This window comes from Podarcis liolepis (genome assembly GCF_965112155.1).
Source record: "Podarcis liolepis genome assembly, chromosome: 2".
NCBI classification, from domain to species: domain Eukaryota; kingdom Metazoa; phylum Chordata; class Lepidosauria; order Squamata; family Lacertidae; genus Podarcis; species Podarcis liolepis.
This window is the reverse complement of record NC_139555.1, coordinates 72,933,058-72,956,235: the sequence shown is the minus strand read 5'-3', so window position 1 is coordinate 72,956,235 and position 23,178 is coordinate 72,933,058. Positions and strand designations below refer to the sequence as shown.

Sequence of the window (23,178 nt, the reverse complement as noted above, 5' to 3'; positions counted from 1 at the left end):
AGAAACTCAGGAAACACAGGTCTCTAGTACTCTCTACTTTCATTTGTTTTGCTCTCTCTTTTTCAACTAAGAGATGGGAATTGTGCTGCCGGCAGCGGTCATAAAAGGGGCACTTCCACGAATTTGCAGGTGAAGTTTGTACCCATACTTAGAAAGCTTTGTCAGCAAAAGCACCCTTGAGCGTGCTGGCTTTCTGGTACTTTGCAGCAATGTGTGTTGTACATACAAAGGCCTCAGCACTTCAGGAAAAATTTCAAGCACCAGGATGGAATGCTGAGACGTATAACATGAGCATACAAACAATGAGCTTATATTCACGGTGGTGTTTATATAACAGTTGCATAAAGAAGGGCCCTGCTTCCGCCCTTTTCCTTGTTAGCTTACTGCTTTAAGGATCAAAATTCCATATCAACAGAGGCAGATCCATGCAACCCTGGATCTGTGCCCAGTAAAAAAAAAAGGGTGGGAGAAAAAGGAGCACAGGGGGAAAGAAGACTGCTAGATCTTCCACACTAGCCCTACCCATGTCTTAAACCTCCCATAGTTGGTCCTCCCAGAGGCTTTCCTCATCAGTAGGCTCTTTGGTTGGCTTATATGTGCTCGACATAAAGCCAGGCCTGCCATCACCATGTCTAGTTTCATCCTTAACCAATGGACCGGTGAATGCCATTAATTTATGGGTATATAAGAGAGTGGGTTTAACTGGATTACCCATTCAGCATGCAGGGTATTTTGATTCACATTGCGCCGAATTTAGTGGGACTTCCAACTAGGTAAATGCAGACAGGACTCTAGAACTTGTGAAGCTGAATGTCGGAGGAATTCAGGACATATCAAAGAAACTACTTCGCATGGCACATTGTTAAACTATGGAACTCATTCCCATAGGAGGCAGTGATGGCTTTGAAATTCATGGGGCACAAGGCTATCAACAGCTACCAGCCACAATGACTATGTCCTACCTTTCTTAGAGCCAATGGGCCTCTGAATATCAGTTGCTGGTACACACACACACACACACACACACACACACACACACACACACACACCATCTTGAATTTGAACCACTACATCTATGCACCCTGGCATATTAGTAATTCTGAATTATAATTTCTTCTAGGAAAAGCTAAATCTTGCTGCATCATTATCTCAGAAACTGGTTACTCTCACTATCTCCATTAAAGGCTCCCCTCCCATATATATATATATATATATATATATATATATATATATATATATATAGATATATATGCAGGTTTTGGTGTCTTCGGGTGTCTTCCCGTGTAAGAGTTGGGGTGTCTAGGCGACGTTTCGACGAGGTCTCACTCGTCATCTTCAGGCTGGTGCTTTCGGCTTCTTGTTACTGGAACAGAGCAGGATCTCAGTGTTTGAGTTCCTATAAATACTGTTGAGGGGGTGTGGTGTATAGCCCAAGAATGCCGTCAAAAAAGAAGAAAAAACTTCCTCTCTTTTCCAACACATGAAAGAAACAGGACACGAAATTAATTTTGCAGATTCCAAATTGCTCTTTAACATGGAACATCACCACAAGAGAATAATCATGGAAGCCATCGAGATAGAGAAACACCCTCACAACATGAACAAGCGTGACGACACGTCCCGCCTGCCAGACATCTGGAAATTAGCCCTCCCCACAAAAACCGACACCAGAACCAGAGGCACACAGAACGCCATCACCAATCAACCACACCAGACCCAAACCCAGACCCTCTCCACAGATAAATTACAGACACCATCCAGTAGCCAAACCATAGTGGCACCTCCGGATGCTGCACCCCCCTGCAATCCCTACACAGATCTGGCTGGCACAGGGCACAAAACCACAGCTCGCCCCTATACACGAAGCCAAGCCAGAGCACAACTAAGTGCAGTACAGCCATCTTCTCAGAAAAACTCTTCACAAGCTCAAGAGGTCAAGACACGAAAGCTTTAGCAACTAATCCACACCTAATGACCCACCTAAGTGGTACTCAGAATATCACTCAAGAAATCACTCAAGATATCCCTCAAGTAATTAAGGAACAAAAGAAGAAAAGGCACACTAACCTGGGAACTTCCTCTCTGCCCAGAAAGTTGGAGGCTATACACCACACCCCCTCAACAGTATTTATAGGAACTCAAACACTGAGATCCTGCTCTGTTCCAGTAACAAGAAGCCGAAAGCACCAGCCTGAAGATGACGAGTGAGACCTCGTCGAAACGTCGCCTAGACACCCCAACTCTTACACGGGAAGACACCCGAAGACACCAAAACCTGCATTCCTGTACCCGTGAAAATCTACGAAAGCATATATATATATATATATATGCAGGTTTTGGTGTCTTCGGGTGTCTTCCCGTGTAAGAGTTGGGGTGTCTAGGCGACGTTTCGACGAGGTCTCACTCGTCATCTTCAGGCTGGTGCTTTCGGCTTCTTGTTACTGGAACAGAGCAGGATCTCAGTGTTTGAGTTCCTATAAATATTGTTGAGGGGGTGTGGTGTATAGCCTCCAACGTTCTGGGCAGAGAGGAAGTTCCCAGGTTAGTGTGCCTTTTCTTCTTTTGTTCCTTAATTACTTGAGGGATATCTTGAGTGATTTCTTGAGTGATATTCTGAGTACCACTTAGGTGGGTCATTAAGTGTGGATTAGTTGCTAAAGCTTTCGTGTCTTGACCTCTTGAGCTTGTGAAGAGTTTTTCTGAGAAGATGGCTGTACTGCACTTAGTTGTGCTCTGGCTTGGCTTCGTGTATAGGGGCGAGCTGTGGTTTTGTGCCCTGTGCCTAGACACGTCGCCTAGACACCCCAACTCTTACACGGGAAGACACCCGAAGACACCAAAACCTGCATTCCTGTACCCGTGAAAATCTACAAAAGCATATATATATATATATATATATATATATATATATATATATATGCAGACTGCATCGTATTTCTACTAGGGTGCAAATGGAACAATGTCAGAGATGCAGCCTTTATCAAGAAATACTACTACTACTACAAATAAAACTATGCTGGTAATCCCAGGAGAACAAGGAGCTAGCGTAGGGCAAAATGTTCCAAGATTAGAACCAGAACAGCGAAGGGGAAAATGGGGAAATTAAGAGCGGTGGTCTGGACGCAGCCTAATGATGCAGCTACAGAGAATCAGAGCTACAGAGGATAAAATTATGAGGTTAGAAGAATCAGTAGCACATTGGTCACAGTTTCTTCCATGTTGTCTGCAGCCTTTTCCACATGGCATGCTAAAACACTGAAGAGGCATCTGACCTAGTTTCATGTATACCCCGCAGCAACTGGATAGATGAGTCATCAGCGTGGTGGTAACAGGCTCGACCTCTGGGAATATCACAATGCACGTAACTGCTTAAGAGCACTACCTACTAGTCATTCACTATGAGCACATCCCACATGCTAGACACCCTGCCAGTCTGAGTCACTGGCACAGGTTACAAAAAGCAGTTTGAGGATTTTAGTACCTCTTTCCTAGAACTGGAGGCGGAGCAAAAGCATTTCAAAATGAAACCTCCCTCCCTCCCTCCCTTCCGGCCTTGAAAACAGCAGCACCAGCTTTTTCAACAGCTTTGCTCTGGTATATATTGAACTATCATTGGGAGAGACACTGAGGGAAGGGCAGGGGAGAGAGAGAAACCAAAAAAAGAGGACTACTTGGTTTTCATTTGCTTTAAACGATGATCAAGAAAAACAACAGCATAAAATGCTGTAAGAGGAATGGGGCAGGATGCTGCTATAAGATCTGTGTTTGTCTATTCTTGTATAGTTAAGGGTTTAGTAGGCCATTACAATAGCAGGTGATGATTATGTTTTACTAGATATTTTGTTGATTATTGTGCTGATGCACAAAATATTTTACTGCCTTATACAAACATTTCTACAATTTTAAATTTTTAGTTGTGGTAAACATGTGTGTGTGTCCTGCTTTTAGTGGAACACTGGCATATGAATATTCAAAGTAGAATATAGGAACAATGCTGAAGGAAAGAGGGCTGGAGCAGACTCTCTTAGTTCCATGAACTTTGTGGATGCCTTCACCAGAAGATACATTCCTGGAAGTACAAGTTTCTAATCTGGAAAACATTTCCCCAGAAAGTTAATTCTGGGAGTTTTGTAAGGGAAGATCACCTCACCTGAACATACAATCTATGTGTCTCCAGATGTCGTGTCAACAACTTGCAAAGGCTTGACTGGGCCAGAAATTATTTAGAAACAACCCAGTAAAGCATTCTGAAATTTTTGCAAGTAGTATGTTGGCACTGTATGACAACATACAGTGGTACCTCGGGTTACATACGCTTCAGGTTACAGACTCTGCTAACCCAGAAATAGTACCTCGGGTTAAGTGCTTTGCTTCAGGATGAGAATAGAAATCATGCTCCGGCAGCGCGGCGGCAGTGGGAGGCCCCATTAGCTAAAGTGGCGCTTCAGATTAAGAACAGTTTCAGGTTAAGAATGGACCTCCGGAACGAATTAAGTACTAAACCCAAGGTACCACTGTACAGGAAAGCATTATTTTCCCTGACTAAATTATTGACAAAGTGCAGTTCAATGAGATAATGCAAACTTATTTCATCATGCCCCTTAACTCTGCTGCTCAGGGGGTCAATATAGCATGAGCTCTGGTATAGTTTCATTTCATTCATCTGAAGGAATACTAAACAGTTTCTCCATATTCCAATTTGCTTCCCGGAAATACCAAGGCATTCCTCCTGTCCTGTTATTGGGGGGGGGGGGGCAGCTGTCACACACAAAATCAATATCTCCTAGCTGTCTTTTGGCTGGGTAAAAGGTAAGATGAAAAAGGAAGTCTCCCAGTTCTCTAGGATGTACAGGATGTTATGATGCAAAGCTAACATCCTAAACTCTTAAGACACCATTGTAAGAAACAAGAAGTGACAGAATAGCCATGCAATCTTTACTAAGAAAGAATAGTTGCATTAGGAAGGACCTTCACTGCTGTAAGAATTCCCCCATGAGAAAAGGCCCACAAATGTCTGGAACATTTTAGCTCAGAAAAGTAGTTAAGGAGGAACATGAGAGATGCATAAAATCATGCATAGCAAGGTGAAAGGGATGTTACCTCCCTGCAAACTCCAGAAGTAAAATAGTTTGGCCAGAAAACAATGAAATGAATTAGTTCCATAGTATGTAATGGTGTAGAACAGGACTGACAAAGAAATAGGACAGGTCCAAAACAGGACTACAGGAATGAAAACTGCTAACAGTTCCCAAGTCATAGCTATACACAGGTAGGAATGGTTGATGGGGAAGAGCCATGGAGCTGGCACCACTGCTTACTGGGATGGCAAGCGGCAGCAGCAAGGTTGGGGCAGTGTGGGCACATTGCCCTGTGGTGGCTAGTGCCCATTGGGAATGGCAGGGCAGAAATCAGGGAGGCTAAGGGTAGGTGGAGCCAGAGCCAATGGCACAGAGAGGCAGAGGCTACGACCGACCATGCCAACTAATACTAGTTTGGATCTCTGATGAGTTATACAAAGGCAACCCTAGGACTAAATAGGAGGAAGCTGAGAGCCAGTGCCACCCCCTGGACTGGCTGTAAGAAAGCAGGTAGGTGGGGGCAATTGAGGTTGGCGGATCAGTTCCCTGTTTGCCCTAATGGACAAGCCTCCATGGCCACTGACAGTGCCAATTCAGCACTACTGCTGGTGCCTGCTATTAATGGCAGAATACTGATCTCTGGAAGTGGATAGCCTTTTAAATTCATGGAGAAGTTATTCGGGGGGGGGGGGCTATGAATTTCTTTCATGTGAGGAGAAGGCATTTGGGTTGTATCCAGATAAAGTCGTACCCAGAGAAGACCCACTGAAATCAACAGACTTAAGGTACCCATATCTGTTGAGTTTTAATGGGTTTCCTCTGAGTATTGCTTAGTGGGAGACCGCGTGCCGGGGCCCTTTTAAGTGCAACAGTGCTGTGCAAAGAAGTCCTTCATTTCATCTGCTCTAAATTTTCCAACATTCAGCTACATTAGATGATCCCAGGGTTCTAGTAGAGATGTAAGAAAAGCCCTACTGGATCAGGCCAAAGGCCCTCAGCATCCTGTTTCCACAGCTGCCAACCAGATGCTCCATGAGAGCTTGCAAGCCACACCCAAGTGCAACAGCATTCCCCACACTTGTGAATCTCTAGCCACTGGTACTGAGAGGTGTGGCCTGTGTCTGACCCTGAAGGCAGTGCCCCCATTAATTGATCATTTTGGTTGCCTTTTTCAAGTGAAAAAGTAGGGCAGTCTATCCCATATTAAGAACATAAGAAGAGTCCATCTGGACCAGGCTAATGGCCCATCTACTCCAGCACCATGTTCTCACCAGCTGCCTATGTGAAGTCCACATGTACAACCCGAGTGCAACTGCACTCTCCCTTTCTCAGCAACTGGCATTCAGAGGCGTATTGCCTGCAACAGCAGAGGTAGCACATAACAGTTGTGGACAGCAGCCATGGATAGTTTTTGGCAGTGTGAACTATCATGCTGCTTCTTCAGATTAAACCAGGGTGGGTTTAAAACCATGGTTTAAACATGTGATGTGTGAACTAAGTCACTGTATGCCATAACAGTGCTCTGGTTCCAACGTCATCTCTAGCATAAACACTTGCTGATAGAAGAAGGCATTGCACCTCTTATCCTGGTAATCCCTACAGAAAATGTCCTTCAGTTTGCACACAAGATACAGGGCAAGGAAGAGCAGTTGTTGTTTTCTCCTGCTTCGGAAGGTAGGAACTAGACCAATGGATTCAAGTTACAAGAAAGGAGATTTGTGAAGGTAAGAGCTGTTTGACAGCTTAAAACATGACTGCCCTCTGGTGGCTTAACAAAAACCCGTAAACAGAAGACAGTTGGATAGCATGTGCTGCAGAAAATCCTAGAAATATAAACAGCAAAGTTTATTTAGCTCATAGATTCAAATCGTATACACAAATCCTTTGAGGCAGCTGAGGAGTGACACCCTCTCCCCCAGCTCGGAAACTGAACAAATCGTAAGAAACAAGGATTGTTTTGGATTGTTCCGGGGGTCTTGACCTTGCCCTGATGCCCAAGGAAAAGCAGCTGCTGCGGCAGAAAGTGCTTACCGTGCCAAGCCGCTTGACCAGATCCAAATCTAAACAACTAAGTCTGACTGACTTCTCGGACTGGATAACTCCTGAAACAGCACAAGAGGCTACTGAAGGACTAGGATCAAGGTCGGAAGAGCAATGGCAGGAGGGGGATAATCTCCATAGCGTGATGAACAGTCCCTAGATAGTTCAAATTCTCAGCAGTTAGACAGGGTCTGGGAAGATCCCCCCAAGCAGCCAAAAGGCCCTAGATCAAAAGGTTTAAAGAAAACAGACCTACAGGAAAGCTCTCAAAGATCAAAGCAACCCAAGCAGCTCAAGCAGCAAGCCCATACCACCGCCCAAATAACATCTCAAAAGCTACCCAAACTGCCTGAAGCAACAGAGGAGTTATTTACTGAAGAATTGCTAAGCTTGATTGGAGAGCAAAGACTACTCACTGGAAGGTCTCTGACGTTGATCTTCTGGAAGTTGGAGAGCATTGAGGATCGTGTGGCGAGGGGTCAGAAGGAGGAGAGCCTGGTGCGGTCCCCTGAGCCCCAGGGGAAGAATGCTGAGAATGCTCAACAAAGCAGGCTGGAGCCCTTCAATCCTTCAAGGAAGAGCACCCAAGAAGCTCAGATTAAATTCTGTCCCCGGAATAAGACCAATGGCCCACATCCCACTAGAAGGTGTTTGCAGTTGGATCAGATAGCTTTGATCATCCGAAATAATTGGGAGAACAAAGGGCGCTGGATTACCAGACCAAGAGTTTGCTCCTCCTTATCCAAACTACTGCGATTAAACATAGGTTCTTTGGACCTAAAAACAATAGAAAAATTGCCGAGCCATCCAAATGTAATAAGACTGCTTCTCAAATTTCATAGCCATGCCATTCCCCTGCTGCTTCCTAAAATGTGTGACTTTTTAAGTAGATTTCACATTTCAATCAGAAGGGTGTTTGCAGACTTGGACGCTGTGCCTTTATTATCAGGCAGTCAAAGGCCTGCTAGTCGACTAACTCTTGAGCTAAGAATAACATCACTCTCAAGGTTAAACCTTCCCAGAAATCAGCCAGCCCCTCTGGCTGATTCTGCTATAGCTCCAGTTAATCCGGAGAGGCCTCAATTAGTGCCTCTGAAGAAATTGCTGCTCCAAAGGAATACTGAGGAAACAACAGCGATAATTAAAGCACCAACTAACCCTGTTCTAGCAGAATTAGAGGATTTAACAAACCGTATCCAAGTCTTGCTGCGTGATTTCAACAAGACCAAGGCAAAACCCCTGGATCTGGCCAATGTGGGCTGCATGAATATGAACACTAAAAGGCCTGTTAGAGAGGATATAGATATGGATGACAAGCAAGCTAGATTAGAAGTTACTCAGAAGCAAGGGGGATATTCTAAAAACAAACAAGATATATCTCTCGGGATACTGGACGTCCGAACTCAGCCGAAGCCCAACTAGAAATTCCCCGGGAAGGAATCACAATGCCAAACTTGCTGAATTCAGTACATATCACTAATCAACTCACTCTCCCCCCAGTGTTCCAGGACTGCCCCAAAGTCCATCTACAGGAAATTGACATTTTAATACATCAATCCATGCCCCGACCCATAAATGCTGGCTTGGTCATCAGAGGTCATTTTAACAGAGGAAATCCCTCCAGGAGAAACTACAAGGGAGTATTATTCTAAAATTGCTCCAAGTTCTAGTGAACTTACCCCCCAAATTGACAACTTGAGTATGATCAGTTGCTAGTTCAAGAAGTGATGACACCAGGGTCCACGGACTAATAACCGCGGCCCCAGAGGTAGTGGAGAAAATACATCAGGAACCGTCTGGGGCTCCAAGCAATAGCCAACCTTTCGACATGCACCTAGACTGACTTTATGCCATGGCCGGGAACCTGGTGCAATATTCCTCTCTGAAGTTGTTATCGTGGAATGTGGCAGGATGCTTCTCTAAGCTGTGTCTCCCTGACTTTACAAAGTTAATAAGAGCACATATTTAGGGGAAAATATTATGATAAGCCAATGGGAACTCCTCCTATACGCAGATGATATGATTTTGCTCTCATGGACCAGAATTGGCTTAAAACGATTGCTAAACTCCTGTATTGACTATCTGTCCAGAATGAAATTGTGTATGAACTTTGATAAAAGCAAAATAATGGTTTTTGGGAATTCACGCAAGAGCTATAGCTGGGCATTTGGTGGGAAATCCATTCAGCAGGCATTCAAATTTAACTATCTGGGAATTACATTCCATCATAGGCTTCTATGGTCCTCATACCATCTAATGGCGGTGAATGCCAGTAAGATGTCTATGCAGGCCATAATATGTTTCTTCAAAACAAGAGGTAATCCGCACATCCCCTCTGCCTTCAAGGTCTTCAACGCCAAAATTATAGCTCAACTGCTCTATGGAATTCCAGTCTGGCTGCCAGGGTTTACCCAGCTGGTAGAATGAGTGCAGGCAGCTTTCCTTTTTAAGATTTTTGCTGTCCCACATTGTGTAACCCATGCAGCCTTGTGTCTAGAGGGAGGTCAACACAAGGTAGAGACCATTGCCTAGGCGAGATTTCGTCTATGCTGGTTAAACATCTGCCTCACAACAGATAAAGATCCTCTCCTCAGTGAAGTTTTTTTAGACCCCTTTCCTTCCCCAGGGCTACAACGGTTTAACATAAAGGTACAGAAATTTGGGTTGTTAGTGGAACTTTTGTGAGCAGTGTCCCCACCATCTGCCAAGGCTATAATAAAAACAAGGTTGTGGGACACTGGACGTCAGGAACTAACAGCAGCAGCAGAAAAAATGTGTTCCCCTCTTCACTTTCATCTTTCTTGGGCACATGAAATTAACCATAATTATCTTGAATTTTTGCTTAACCCTCAAGAAAGAAGGGCATTTTCGTTGGCCAGGTTAAATTCAAATCCATCAAACCTCCTTTGGGGAAGGTTCTCTGGCATGGTGGAAGGAGACAGAATTTGCCCATGTGAAGACCATCAGGTGGAAACTCTTACACACATGGTCCTTAAATGTAAATTATATGCTGATCTCCGCCAGCAGTTCCTAGATCAACTCTGCATCCCCAAATAGAAACAAGAGTTGGAGGTCATACATTTACTATTACTGGGGAATGATTAGGAGCTCACCAAGTTAGTAGCTAAATAGCTTTATCTGTTTTTTTAATTGTCGAAACACATTGCTGATGTCTGATCTCCCAGGAGACCTAGAGATGTAACGTTAGACTGCTTTGCCTCTTTTCATTTGACAAATATTTTGTGTCACTGGGGAGGTGGTAATTCTGTATTGATTTGCTATGGATGTTTGTATGTGATGCCAATAAAAGGTTTGATGATGGTATACCGTATTTTTCGCTCTATAGGACACACTTTTCCCCCTCCAAAAATTAAGGGGAAATGTGTGTGCGTCCTATGGAGCGAATGCAGGCTCCTTGGCTTCAGCGATAGCAACACAAAGCCCCCAAAGGGCAGAGGGAGCGCTCCCTCCACGCTGCTTTTGCTGAAGCCTGGAGAGCGAGAGGGGTCGGTGTGCACCGACCCCTCTCACTCTCCAGGCTTCAGGGATAGCCACCTGAAGCCTTTGGAGCGCAGTGGGAACCCGCGCTGCGCTCCGAAGGCTTCGGGTTCCTTTTGCTGAAGCCAGGAGAGCAAGACTCTCCTGGCTTCAGCAAAAGGAACCTGAAGCCTGCGGAGCACAGTGGGAACTCGTGCTGCGCTCCGAAGGCTTCAGGGATCTTTGAGGCTGGCGGTGGGGGAAAGCAGCGCTTCCCCCCAGCCCCACAAGCTCGGGGGGCAGCGGCAAGGCTGCGCACAGACCTGCACTCTAGAGGCTTTGGGTGAATGCACCTTGAATGCACCTTGTTTTAGAGGGGGAGAACAAGAAAAAAAAATTCTCCGTTTCTCCCGCCGCTTCGCTGAAGGGGTGCAGAGCAGAGAGGGGGAGAATTTTTTTTCTTGTTCTCCCCCTCTAAAACAAGGTGCGTCCTATGGTCGGGTGCGTCCTATAGAGCGAAAAATACGGTGCATGTCTTCTCCCACAGAAAATTACTTCTGATTTTTATTTTTTTTTGCCTGGACCATGTGTTAAAAATACTTGTGAAAAGAGGCAACAGAAACCTGCAACAAAATGTTGGAGTGTATTCTCCACCTAAAATCTAATCATATAAAGGCTCAAAATAAAAAAATTCCTTCCAGTAGCACCTTAAAGACCAACTAAGTTAGTTCTTGGTATGAGCTTTCGTGTGCATGCACACTTCTTCAGATACACTGAAACAGAAGTTGCCAGATCCTTCTATATAGTGAGAAGGTGGGGAGGGGTATTACTCAGAAGGGTGGTGGGAATGGGTGATTGGCAGATAGCTGAGATGAGCCTGTTGACGACTCTTAACGACTGCAATAGGTCTTACAGGAAAAGGCAAGGGGTGAGAAGGTGAAAAATGGCTTAGTCATGTATAATGAGATAAGAATCCAATGTCTCTGTTCAGACCAGGTCTCTCCATGGTTTTAAGTTTGGTAATGAGTTGCAATTCAGCAGCTTCTCTTTCCAGTCTATTTCTGAAATTCCTTTGTAGTAAAACAGCTACTTTGAGATCTTGTATAGAATGTCCTGGGAGACTGAAGTGTTCTCCTACTGGTTTCTCTGTGTTCGTGTTTCTTGATGTCTGATTTATGTCTGTTTATTCTTTGGCGTAAGGTTTGTCCTGTTTGTCCAATATAGAGAGCTGAAGGACACTGTTGGCATTTGATGGCATACACAATGTTAGACGATGAGCAATTAAATAGTCCCGAGATGGTATGTGTGATGTTGTTGGGGCCAGTAATGGTGTTGTCCGGGTGTATGTGGCAGCAAAGTTGGCATCTGGGTTTATTGCAGGTTCTGGTGCCAGTGTCCGTGCTAAGTCTGGTTGTAGTATTATTGTGGGTTAGGAGTTGTTTAAGATTGGGTGGCTGTCTGTAGGCAATGAAAGGTCTTCCTCCCAGAGCTTGAGAAAGAGAACTTTCTCAAGTTGAAGTTGAAGGCTGTAATCCTGGGCACAGTCACTACAAAGCAAGTCCCACTAAAATCAGTAGGACTGACTTCCTAGTAGCCATGTATAAAATTGCATGCTTATTTCCAAACTTCTTCAGATACCCAAAGCAAAACATAAGAAGAGCCCTGCTGGTTTAGGTCAAAGGTCCATCTGGCCCAACATTCTGTACAGTCAACCAGACACCTATGGGAAGCCTAAGGTAAAGGTAAAGGTACCTCTGCCCGTACGGGCCAGTCATGTCTGACTCTGGGGTTGCGCGCCCATCTCGCTTAAGAGGCCGGGGGCCAGCGCTGTCCGAAGACACTTCCGGGTCACGTGGCCAGCACGACAAGCTGCATCTGGCGAGCCAGCGCAGCACACGGAAACGCCGTTTACCTTCCCGCTAGTAAGCGGTCCCTATTTATCTACTTGCACCCGAGGGTGCTTTCGAACTGCTAGGTTGGCAGGCGCTGGGACCAAGCAAGGGGAGCGCACCCCGCCGCGGGGATTCGAACTGCCGCCCTGACGATCGGCAAGTCCTAGGTGCTGAGGTTTTACCCACAGCGCCACACGCATCCCTAATGGGAAGCCTACAATATTCCAATTCTCTCCCCCGCTCAAGTAAAACATTATTTACACACATGCACCTACTCACACATATAGAAGTAGATCTGTATTGTGGCAGGCACTGAACAAATGGGTTTGCCCCCTCCCCTTATATCAATTTATCAACAAAGATCATCGTAGGAAAGTTTGTGGCAAATGGCCAATTATCACTCAAGTATTAATAAGAAAGTTTTCTAAGTATTTCACAGATGAAAACTCAGCTACCTGGGTAACAAAAATATGCTATATGATCCTTGAAATGCAATTTTTTAATCATCCAGAGTTCAAATGAAATTCCGGGGTAAGTACCTGCAAGAGAAATCCTGTTGTTTTCAAATGCTACATAATGGCTTTGCAGCCCACGATCTTTGCTTAAAGAAATTGGTCAAGTACACAGCCTGAGCAACAGGTTTATATGTATAAATGAAATGCTGGCAATTACAGGACGTCACACATTCATACGGCATTATCTCACTGCTTGAACACTCACTCTCCCTCCATTCATATCCAAGTATCCATCTCCTAATTTGACCTTAAATCCATGTGGTTATTGTGCGAAAGATGTGGACATTCTTTCCACCAGACCTGTGCATCTAAAGCACCAGCAAATGCATGAGAGCAAGCATTCCTAACAACAACAAAACAACAACAACATTTATTTTTAAATTTAAAGTGTTCAAAGTGTTTCTGATAAAGCCTCACAACGTTCCTGGAAGGTAGACTAAATTAGATATTGCTAGAGGGATGGAGGGCTGAGGCTACATGCAACTACAGCTGAGGCAAGATTTCAATTGAAGACTTCCCTGTTGATAGCTTGCACTATGTCTAGAAGCAGCAGAATAGAAAATGATCCAAAAGCAGATGGAAGTGGATTTGCTCTGCCTTCCGAATTTAGATCTGTGTTATTGCTTTGGTGCTTGGCAACCTGCAAATATAGCAAAGTCCAAGAGTTCAAAAACTGATGGTTTGGTCAGCAACTAAGCATGCCGTGATCTCTTCCCTGGGTGATGAGAGGACAACACGGAAAATAAAGAGGTGATGCAACAACCAATCGTGTAGAAGCAGCTCTGTGATGGTGACACTGCTCTTTTTAAATTTTGAATCTCGCATGTAGTTATTTTGGAGGAAACACTTCCCTGTTTATTTATTATCTCCTCCACCATGATCATTTACGCAGCTGCTGTTTTTTGTTAGCAAGTTACACCCCCTCCCCAAGTCTCTCTAAAATTGGCAGCCCCAACTTCTGGCAAATTCCAGGTGTTCTCATTAATCTGTGAAATATTCCTGGAAGATCAACTGGCATCAGTCCCATACTGCTAGGTGGAAAAGAAGACCTTCAGCCATTCTACACAATCTGGTTCTAAAATGATGCCTTCAAACTGCTGTTCCTAAGTCCCAAGGGGCTTAATGTGAATTACTGGCAAGCAGATCAGATATAACCCCTTACAAACTGTGCAGCCAGTTGAGAAACACTGACAAACTCCACAGGTTCAGATCAGGCCAAACCAGCGTTTACATGCTTTAGCAAAGAGAAGGATCAGGGAAGAAGTTCAAGGGCTTTGGGGCTTGAAAAGGAGGTCACATTACAAATACCTTTTTGCTTTTTTTAAAAAGTACAGAGGTTAGCACTTAGTCAATGGTTCACATCAAACACAGCATTGAATTGCAAACTAGGCTGGCACGAGCAAACATCGATCATGCAAGCATATGGGCAAAATAAGCAACACACTCTTGTGTTTACTATCAACACTTGCATCACACACAGCAGGCATTTGTTTAATGATTGCAGGGAGCGATATTGCGTGAAGATAGTGACAACACAGCATGGGAAACAGCGATAGCACCAGATAGACTTGTGTTGGGCCATCCACTATCTTGTAAGTTCCATTTGGCACAGAAGGATTTGGCACCCAAAATATTAACAGATACTTTGAAGCTGGGATGTCTTTGTTAGAATAGTAGATATCTATGCAAAGGATACCAAAGTTAAAAGCAGTTCCTGCTTTTGTATGGGACATGGGCATTCATTTTGTCTAATTAATAAACTTCAACTTCCAGTCCTGAGGACACAGAACCTTGGAAACTTCAGTGAACTTTCCATAGGTTGAACTTCAGGTTTCTAGGTCTTGTGATTTTAAGCAACAGCAAAATGCAAAAGGAACAATCAGAAGAGAAAAAAGCACATTAGAAACCACTTGGATAGAGCAGAGGAGAATACAGAAAATAACTAAAGAGGAGCCAGAAAATTATGAGATGATACTCCTACCTTCTTGAATGGCTCAAACCATATTTTGTGATCCCTGGGACCTTTGCTTCTGGAATATAATTTGCCTCATGGTTAGGCAAAACTGAGAAATAATTTGGACTTTAGAGGCATATGGTGCCTCTTTCATGCACCCAAGTTTTTGTTCTTTAGTCTAACCTCTCTGTTTAAGCTCTACCCAATAATGTTGTTTTGTTTTTATATTGTTTCAGAGGTAGCTTATACCTCAAAAGAGATATATACATTTTTGAAACAAAAAGCAGAATTTCACAATTGAAGACTATTAGAAGAGCACCATCTTTACATATGTAAAGACCACCACATATGTAAAGATCACTGGACACCGGAGTCCTGAAGGGTTGGAGGTTAGCAAGGAAGGGACTCTAACTTTGCAATTCTTAGGCTGTGCCAAGCTACTGCTGAGATTGTCCTGCCCTACTTTCTATTCCGCTCTTGGAGCAGAGGAATGTCAGTTTGGAAAAGGAGCATGAAACCCAGGCCAAAATCACATGTGATGCTCAGTCACATGCATTTCCAACCTCCCACCCCCTTCTAATTCTTTTTTAAAAATAAATAAATAAGCACAACCCCAAAATAACAGGAGTAGCTGCAATCCTGAGTGGAAGACCAGTGGGAGGGGAGGAGCTGCTTGTTTCACTCGTTAACACACAAGCTGCAGCCAAGGTCTGTTCTTGGTTTACAGCTCATGGTTTGTCTGGAGCAAGACAAACTATGAACCAGGGTTTGGACAATACTTAAAGCCAAACCATGTCTTAGCTCACAGCAGCCAAAGCAAGACTGGAGAAGCAAAGTGGTCATGATCTTGTCTCTAGCAGCCTGGACATTCATGGTCTGGCTTAACATTACACGTGAGCTGGGTCACTGCATACATACTTTGCCATTGTGTGTGTGTGTGTGTGTGTGTGTGTGTGTAAATCAACTACATATATTCTAAAGATTTTCTATCTGAGATTTGCTGCAACCAACCAAGGTAAAAATATGTACCTCATCAAAGACTGTGCTTTGATAGTGCTCACCTCTCCCACTGGCCAGGCAGCAAAGACTAGGCAGGGGAAGGAATGTCCTTATGGCTGCCTAATATTGTGCTTCCTTTAAGTGGAGTTGGGCGTATGTGTGTAGCAATGCCACTCTGGAGAAGAGCTGAGGTTTGTCCCTTTTGATGACTTGCCTCTGTCTCTGGTCGAGGAATGAAGACCGGAGGTTTCATCTTGAGTGTCAGATCCTGGAAATCCCACTCACCCAGAACATATTGCACTGGCATCCTGGAACAGAGGACGTGAATTACACTGTGCACTTGGCCAAGAATCCAGTAGCTTACAGAAACTCATCATCATTCTCAAATATACCACCCTCTTCCAAAGCACAAACAACTGGACAGGCAGTACCTTCCCTAATGGGTGGAGTGGGAAGGAAAAAGAACATTCAGTCCTATGACAAGAGAGATTTCAAATGTTCCCTAATGCGAAGTTTGAAGCACTGTGCTACTGAAGCTAAAACTGATACCACAGGTTTTCCGTGACAGGCTATCTGCAATTCTGCAAGCTACTGACCAGGAGCCAGATGAGAATGTAAGAGCCCTTCTGGATTAAAGCAAACACCTATCTTTATCCAGCATTCTGTTTCCTACAGTGGTCAACTAGATGCCCGTGGAAAGCCTGCAAGCAGGACACGAGTGTGACAGCAGTGACCTCTTTGTGCTCCCCACATCTGGAATCCAGAAGTCTCATGCACTGGAAGTAACACAGCCATCATGACTATTAGCCACGGATAGCCTTATCTCCCCTGAATTTGTCTAATCTCCTCTTGAAGCCATTCAAAGTTGGTGGCCAACACCACACCCGGTGGAAGCTAATTCCATAGTATTGTGCTGCATGAAGAAGCGTTTCCCTTTGTCTTTACTGAATCTCCCAACTGGATTATCTCAGGTTCTAGTATTATGAGAGATGGCCTATTTTTTCACACTGTGCATAATTTGGCACTTCTATCATGTGTCCTCTTGATATGCTCCCCGTTGATCATGTCCCCACACAAAGCCCAAACTTTGAAGTCTTTCCTTACAGGGGAGTTGGTTCCACACCCTTGAGCTCTTTGGTTGCCCTTTCCTGCAGCTCAGGTTTAATTCTCTCCTCCGACATTCACTGAGCAATGCAAAAATTCATAATTCTGGATAGACAGTCCCTTAATAACCACTTCGAGCAAACTGATCCAGTGAAGCATTCCTCTTTCCTACACTTCCTTTTGTGGGTGCTGAATCCCCAGTTCCAAGGATCAGAAAAAGTCACCACTGGCATTTCACATGGTAGATTCCATCCAGCAAGAAGGAACTTATTCTAGATTCCTGTCTCTAAAGTCTGTCATTCCTGACGGTGCTTAGTACAGTGGTACCTGGGGTTAAGTACTTAATTCATTCCAGAGGTCCGTTCTTAACCTGAAACTGTTCTTAACCTGAAGCACCACTTTAGCTAATGGGGCCTCCTGCTGCCACTGTGCCGCCACCGCACGATTTCTGTTCTCATCCTGAAGCAAAGTTCTTAATCCGAGGTAATATTTCTAGCAGAGTCTGTAACCTGAAACATATGTAACCTGAAGCGTATGTAACCCGAGGTACCACTGTATAAAGCTAAAATATGACAATCAGGCTCGTAAGACTATGGTAAGGATGGGAAATCTGTCTCCCACCATGCCCTCCTGGCTCCATCACAACTCCCCCCATATCCCTCCTGCTAAGCTGCAGCTATGCTAGTGACCAGGTGTGTGTTACTGCCCCTCCTTGTCGGCCACTCCTGGAAGCTGGAGTGCAATATCTAGAAGGGCAGTCTCCTTATCCCTGTACTATAGGAAGGCCAGGCAGCTGTCATGTTACCATAAGCTTCTTGGTCAGGTAGTCTTGCCATCTCCTCACAAAAAGCAAGCCCCACATTCTACCCTGAGGAATCATAAACTAGCCAAGGTACTATTCTCACTCCCCACCCCCTTTATCTCTCAATATACACTCTTACTAGCGTCAAGATAAGGATCCAGCATGTTTAATTTAGAATCCAATAAGGTTATATATTTTAGCTTTCAGGTACGTACAGATCCAAGAAATGTAGATAAGAAATCTACTGGCATCTTTATTAGATAGGCAACACACTCTCTGACAGTTAAATCATTCTTCATAGGCAAAAGGCATTGTGAAAGCCCACTTGTCTTAAAGGTATCCGCATTGCTTAACACATCTGATGTGTACCTAAACCCAATCACGAGCATTTTTTTATTCTGTAATCTTTTCTTATAGGGAAAAAAGAAAAAGGAAAACTTAGAAGGCTGCATTGCCTTTCAGCTTCTGAAGCTGAACCACCGAAAGAAATATCCATGCTACCCACTTTTCTCTCTCTCTCTCTCATTCTCTTGTAACATTAGATGGTCCAAGAACAACCAGGAACTGAAGCTTGGTGAGTTGGTTGCTTAGCTTGGCCTACAACTACAGCTGCAACATTTATTGTTGGGGTTTGTATAGTTTATTCATACTTTGAATACCTGAGTCTTCTTCATGATTTCTGGGCAACAAGAGAAGAAAGCCAGAGACAGGAACTGATGACTTGTATGCATTTCTGCCTACAGCAACATAACCTTGAACTGTTTTTGGTTCCAAAGGCTCACAGCATCTTTGTATCTCAACATCTACTTTTTAAACTGCTTACTGAACTGGGAGCAAAGCTTGTGTTAACTTAACAATGGACTTTCCCATGTTGTCATTGTTGTCTTCTTTCCCAACTTTGCTGACAGGGTTGTTCTCTCTTTTGTAAGCCTCCACATATACAATCCACTTACATATTAAATGTGCTGTAAATGCAATCTTAACAACACTAACTAGGAACTAAGTTCCATTAAACTCACTAATTAAGCATAAATAGAATTGGGCTGCACGTGCTACTTTTGTGGGACTCTTAACTTTACATGCACTAATGATTGGGGCACAAATGAGCACCTGAAACGCAGCAAGAATAGCAATAGGAGCCAGACTTCTGGGAGGCTGGAGAAGAAGATGTAACCACACTGTCTTCTCCTGCACATCCATTTTGCAGCTGCAAGTCTCCTCTGCAGGAGTCAGCTGTGAACCATTTAGCTTTGTGAGAAGGCAGTGCCCTCTCTGACCTGTTGGTCAGGCTGCTCTCTGCCACAACACTAGCAATGTGCATTAACTTTATTTGTATATATTTACTTTTTGGTCACTTAATTTTGGTTCAGCTCTCCACTGGTTATATATTAAGTCTAGATTATTTCATTGTAGTAATGAATTAATCTTGTGCTTATTGCATTGCTGATTTTGTATTATTTCAATTTATTATGTCCTACAATACATTTTTCCAAATGTTATGTATCTTGATAATAAGTAAATATTTATTGTGAGCCCCTTTGGGCATAGTTAACTAAGGAAAAGCAGAATGCAAACAAACTAAAACCTAAGTACAGTATCTGGCTTTCATATCTTAATTTTGCCTTCATGGGAAGCAATCTGCTTACTATAATTAATAGCTGTGACAACATGAGCTAATAAATATTGATAGATAGATCAAGGGTAAAGTTCCTCCATCTGTATATTTCCTTGGTAAGCAAATGCTTAATTCCCCTGAATGGTCAGAAAGAAGAGGCTGTCTCTTCTCACTTTGACCCAAATCTAAGTGGAAGGTATAAATACTCAAAAACCGCGATTTGCACACATCAGGAAGTATCCAGTGGCTATGCAAGAGGAAGATCCCAGATGCCTAAAGAGGCAGGTGATACTCAATTCAGACAACCATGCCACATCTGGTGGTAGCAAAATGCCAGCAAAAATATGTGTTTATGTTACAGTGGTTAAGAGTGCAATTGAGGAGACACAGGTCAAATCCCCACTCAGCCATGAAGCTCAATGGGTGAGGTTGGGCCAGCAACTGTCTCAGCCTAACGTACCACACAGGATTGTTCTGCAGATAAAATAGCAGGGAGAGCTATGTAAATGACCTGGAGCTCACTGAAGAAAATGTATGATACAAATGTAGTCAATAAATTATAATATCACTAGCTGCTTTGCATACATGGTTGGAAAAAACATTAATAGTTAGATGGCTAAAACACTCTAGCATGGAAAGGAATGCCTGAAGGGAAGCACAGGTTCAGAGTAGGCTGTACCTGCTGTATCTCTCCCATGTTTCCAGAAGTGCCTTGCTATGGAACAGAAGCATAACTCATGGGTGGGGAACCTTTTCTGGGCAGAGGGCCACACTACTGCAGTGGAAAGCTGTCAGGGGCCACATTCCAGAAGTGGGAATAGTGAGCACAGTGGGCTAAATCCAATCACACATGATTAACACATGCACACAGTGCTATTTCCAATGAATACAAGAGCGCTGAATTCTTAGTAACCCCACACACCTTCCATTTTCTCCATAGGTTTCCTCCACCCCACTCCTCTGCAAAGATAATTGTAGGTTGTTGTGTTTTTTAAAGGAAGCTGAAGCTTTCCTCTGTCCTGAGTATTCAAAAAAGAACTCATTAATTCATACACAATGCAAATAATACCCAATGCACAGCTGAACAGCAAGTCTTGCCTTTCAGCTATAAAAAGCACCAAACTTAAAATATCTATTGCAAAAGAAAGCACCAAACTTCAGAATGCAATTGCACTCCAAAACTTGCACATCAGGTGGAAAATGCATCTGGTCTGGTACCCTGTCACTGTTTCTACCAGAAAGTAGAAAGAATAGCAGAGGAAAACAGCAAAGGAAATTACACAGACAGATTTCCTAAGCCCAACATGAAACAAACCATAATGGTCAAGTATGGACTACGGCTACCTATATAAGACTGTAATCCTATGCCTACTTACTCAGGAGTAGACCCTGCTGGACTCAATGGGGCTTACATCTGAGTAAGCAAACACACAGGTTTGCATTGAAAAGTTTCATGAACTGTGCAAATACAGCCTCTAGTGGTGGCCGGGTCAAAGCGCATATATTTTCATAACCAAAGATGAAGTGCAGCAGCTGAAAAATCAACTTCCAAACTGAGGCACACAATGTAAAAAGACACAGAGAGAAATGGGGAAGTTTGAGATCAAAAAGCTCTTCTTTTACCAATCTTCTACTGCACCTGAGGGAGGCTAGTTAAGGTCCCAGGGTAGGCTGTGTGGCATACATAGCTCACAACAGAGACAAAGGGCCTGGGAGGGTGGAGAAGACCTCAGGAGCAACAGCCAGGCAACTGCCCCTGATTACTGAGGTGGTTGCTTCTCTCTAACGGTGGTGGGTAACCTCCAAGCCACAAGGCCATTTCCCCCAAACCATTCCCACACATCAACTGATGTCATTGGTGACCTCAGCTGGTGGGCAAGAGGACAGAGCTAAATCCTGCACTGACTGTGCACACCTGCTCCCAGCAGGAAAGAGATTTTCACAGCCAAAGCAGCAGGATTTAAAGCCTACTCAAGAACTGATGAGCGGGGGTTAACTCCTGCTCAGTTTAAACAGCCCACATTCCTGTTTGCACCTCTGATTTTCTGAGGCTCATAGTGTGTGAGCGCTCTGCAAAAGAACTGCTCTTGCCTGGGGTGGGGGAAGGAGCCTTGTGTGATTTCATAGGTGGGTGGCTTTGCTCACCTGTCAAATGAGGCCCGCAAGTCTGATCCTGATAAGGATCTGACCTGCAGAGCCAAGAAGGTTCTCTACATGCTGTTCTAGACCTCATATAGGACATCAGGTGGTGGTGGTGGGGACAGGTAAAAATGTGACTGAGCCAAAAGGGGTTTTCCAACCACTGCCAATCACCTGATTGGTGACACCTGCAAAGTGCTTTGTGAAGCACTATGTTTAAGTGTCAGAAATCAGCTGATCGTCAGGACTCTGTACACAGTGCTGTGCAAAAACAGGTCACTTGACATCACTGTGACATTGGATGACTGACATGTGGGCAAACCTGTCCAACATGGCCCACCAGGGTGGGTGGGGAGAGATAAAGATTCAGCCCACTTTAGAAGTCTATTGATTTCTAAGCTTTCAGCAGCTATTGCTATAGCTGGCCCACCCATGAAACAAGGTGAAGCAACTGGCTCATGTGGCAGGATTCACAGGGGCAGCAGATCACACTGCCAATCCTACTTCCTCACCTTTTGGACCTTCCCTCACCCCTTCTTCTCTGGCAGGGAGGGAGGCACCATTCTGGGGTCCACCTCAGGTGTCAAAACTTCTTGGGCCAGCCCTGGCTATTGCCCTTCATCTTCAAAACTTTTACTCAGTACCCTCAAGAGCTAGATGCTATTATTGTCTTAGTGGGGTTACAGTACAATAAGGGATGCAGGTGGCGCTGTGGTCTAAACCACTGAGCCTCTTGGGCTTGCCCATCAGAAGGTTGGCGGTTTGAATACCAGCGCTGGGGTGAGCTCCCGTTGCTCATTCCCAGCTCCTGCCAACCTAGCAGTTCAAAAGCATGCCACTGCAAGTAGATACTGCTGCAGCAGGAAGGTAAATGGTGTTTCCGTGCGCTCTTGTTTCTGTCACAGTATCCTGTTGTGCCAGAAGCGGTTTAGTCATGCTGGCCACAGGACCTGGAAAGCTGTCTGCAGACAAACACCAGCTCCCTTGGCCTGAAAAGCGAGATGAGTGCCACAACCCCATAGTCGCCTTTGACTGGATTTAAACATCCAGGGGTCCTTTACCTTTAGAGTACAATAAAACAGACCCCAGATTAAAAGAAGTCCAGTTTTCTGTCCGATTCTATATTGTGAAAAATATGGAATATTAACAGTGGGGCTACTTGTATTTCTCCTAGGTTTTAAAGCATAAACATATTAACACAGCAATAACGGCTTATTTGTTTCAACAGGAGGATTAATTAGTATGCAGATTGCTATAAAATCAGAACCAAAGAGACAGTGGGCAATTCGATTCACTATCCAAGATAATGAGTTCCAATACTGTATTGTCATTTTCTTAACCCTAATTGTTCTAAACTCACAAATAATTTAAGAAATTGTGGCTTTAAAATTCATGCAAAATTGTCATTATGAGTGCTAAGAAATCTACAGAACTGATTCAGCCACCATAGAAGAACACATTTCAGCGATACAAGCCTTAAATATTCTCCATCTACCCTGGACGTCTCTTTGCTGGAAATGCCTCATTTATTTAAATTATTTAAGGCCGCTTAATTGTTGAATG

The 23,178-nt window shown here is 44.0% G+C and overlaps 1 protein-coding gene across 3 annotated transcripts in view; it reads right to left on the bottom strand.

The window, feature by feature from the left end:
* HEMK1 (HemK methyltransferase 1, mitochondrial release factors N(5)-glutamine) overlaps positions 1 to 23,178 on the bottom strand; it is a 52,045-nt gene that overhangs the window by 24,030 nt on the left and 4,837 nt on the right. For all 3 annotated transcript variants that reach the window (XR_014522336.1, XM_083488762.1, XM_083488761.1), the window contains exon 4: positions 16,170 to 16,263. Coding sequence is in view for 2 of the 3 variants with exons in the window: in XM_083488762.1 (XP_083344888.1) it covers positions 16,170 to 16,263 (94 nt within the window). In the remaining variant the exon portion in view is untranslated. The remainder of the gene's footprint in view (positions 1 to 16,169; positions 16,264 to 23,178) is intronic.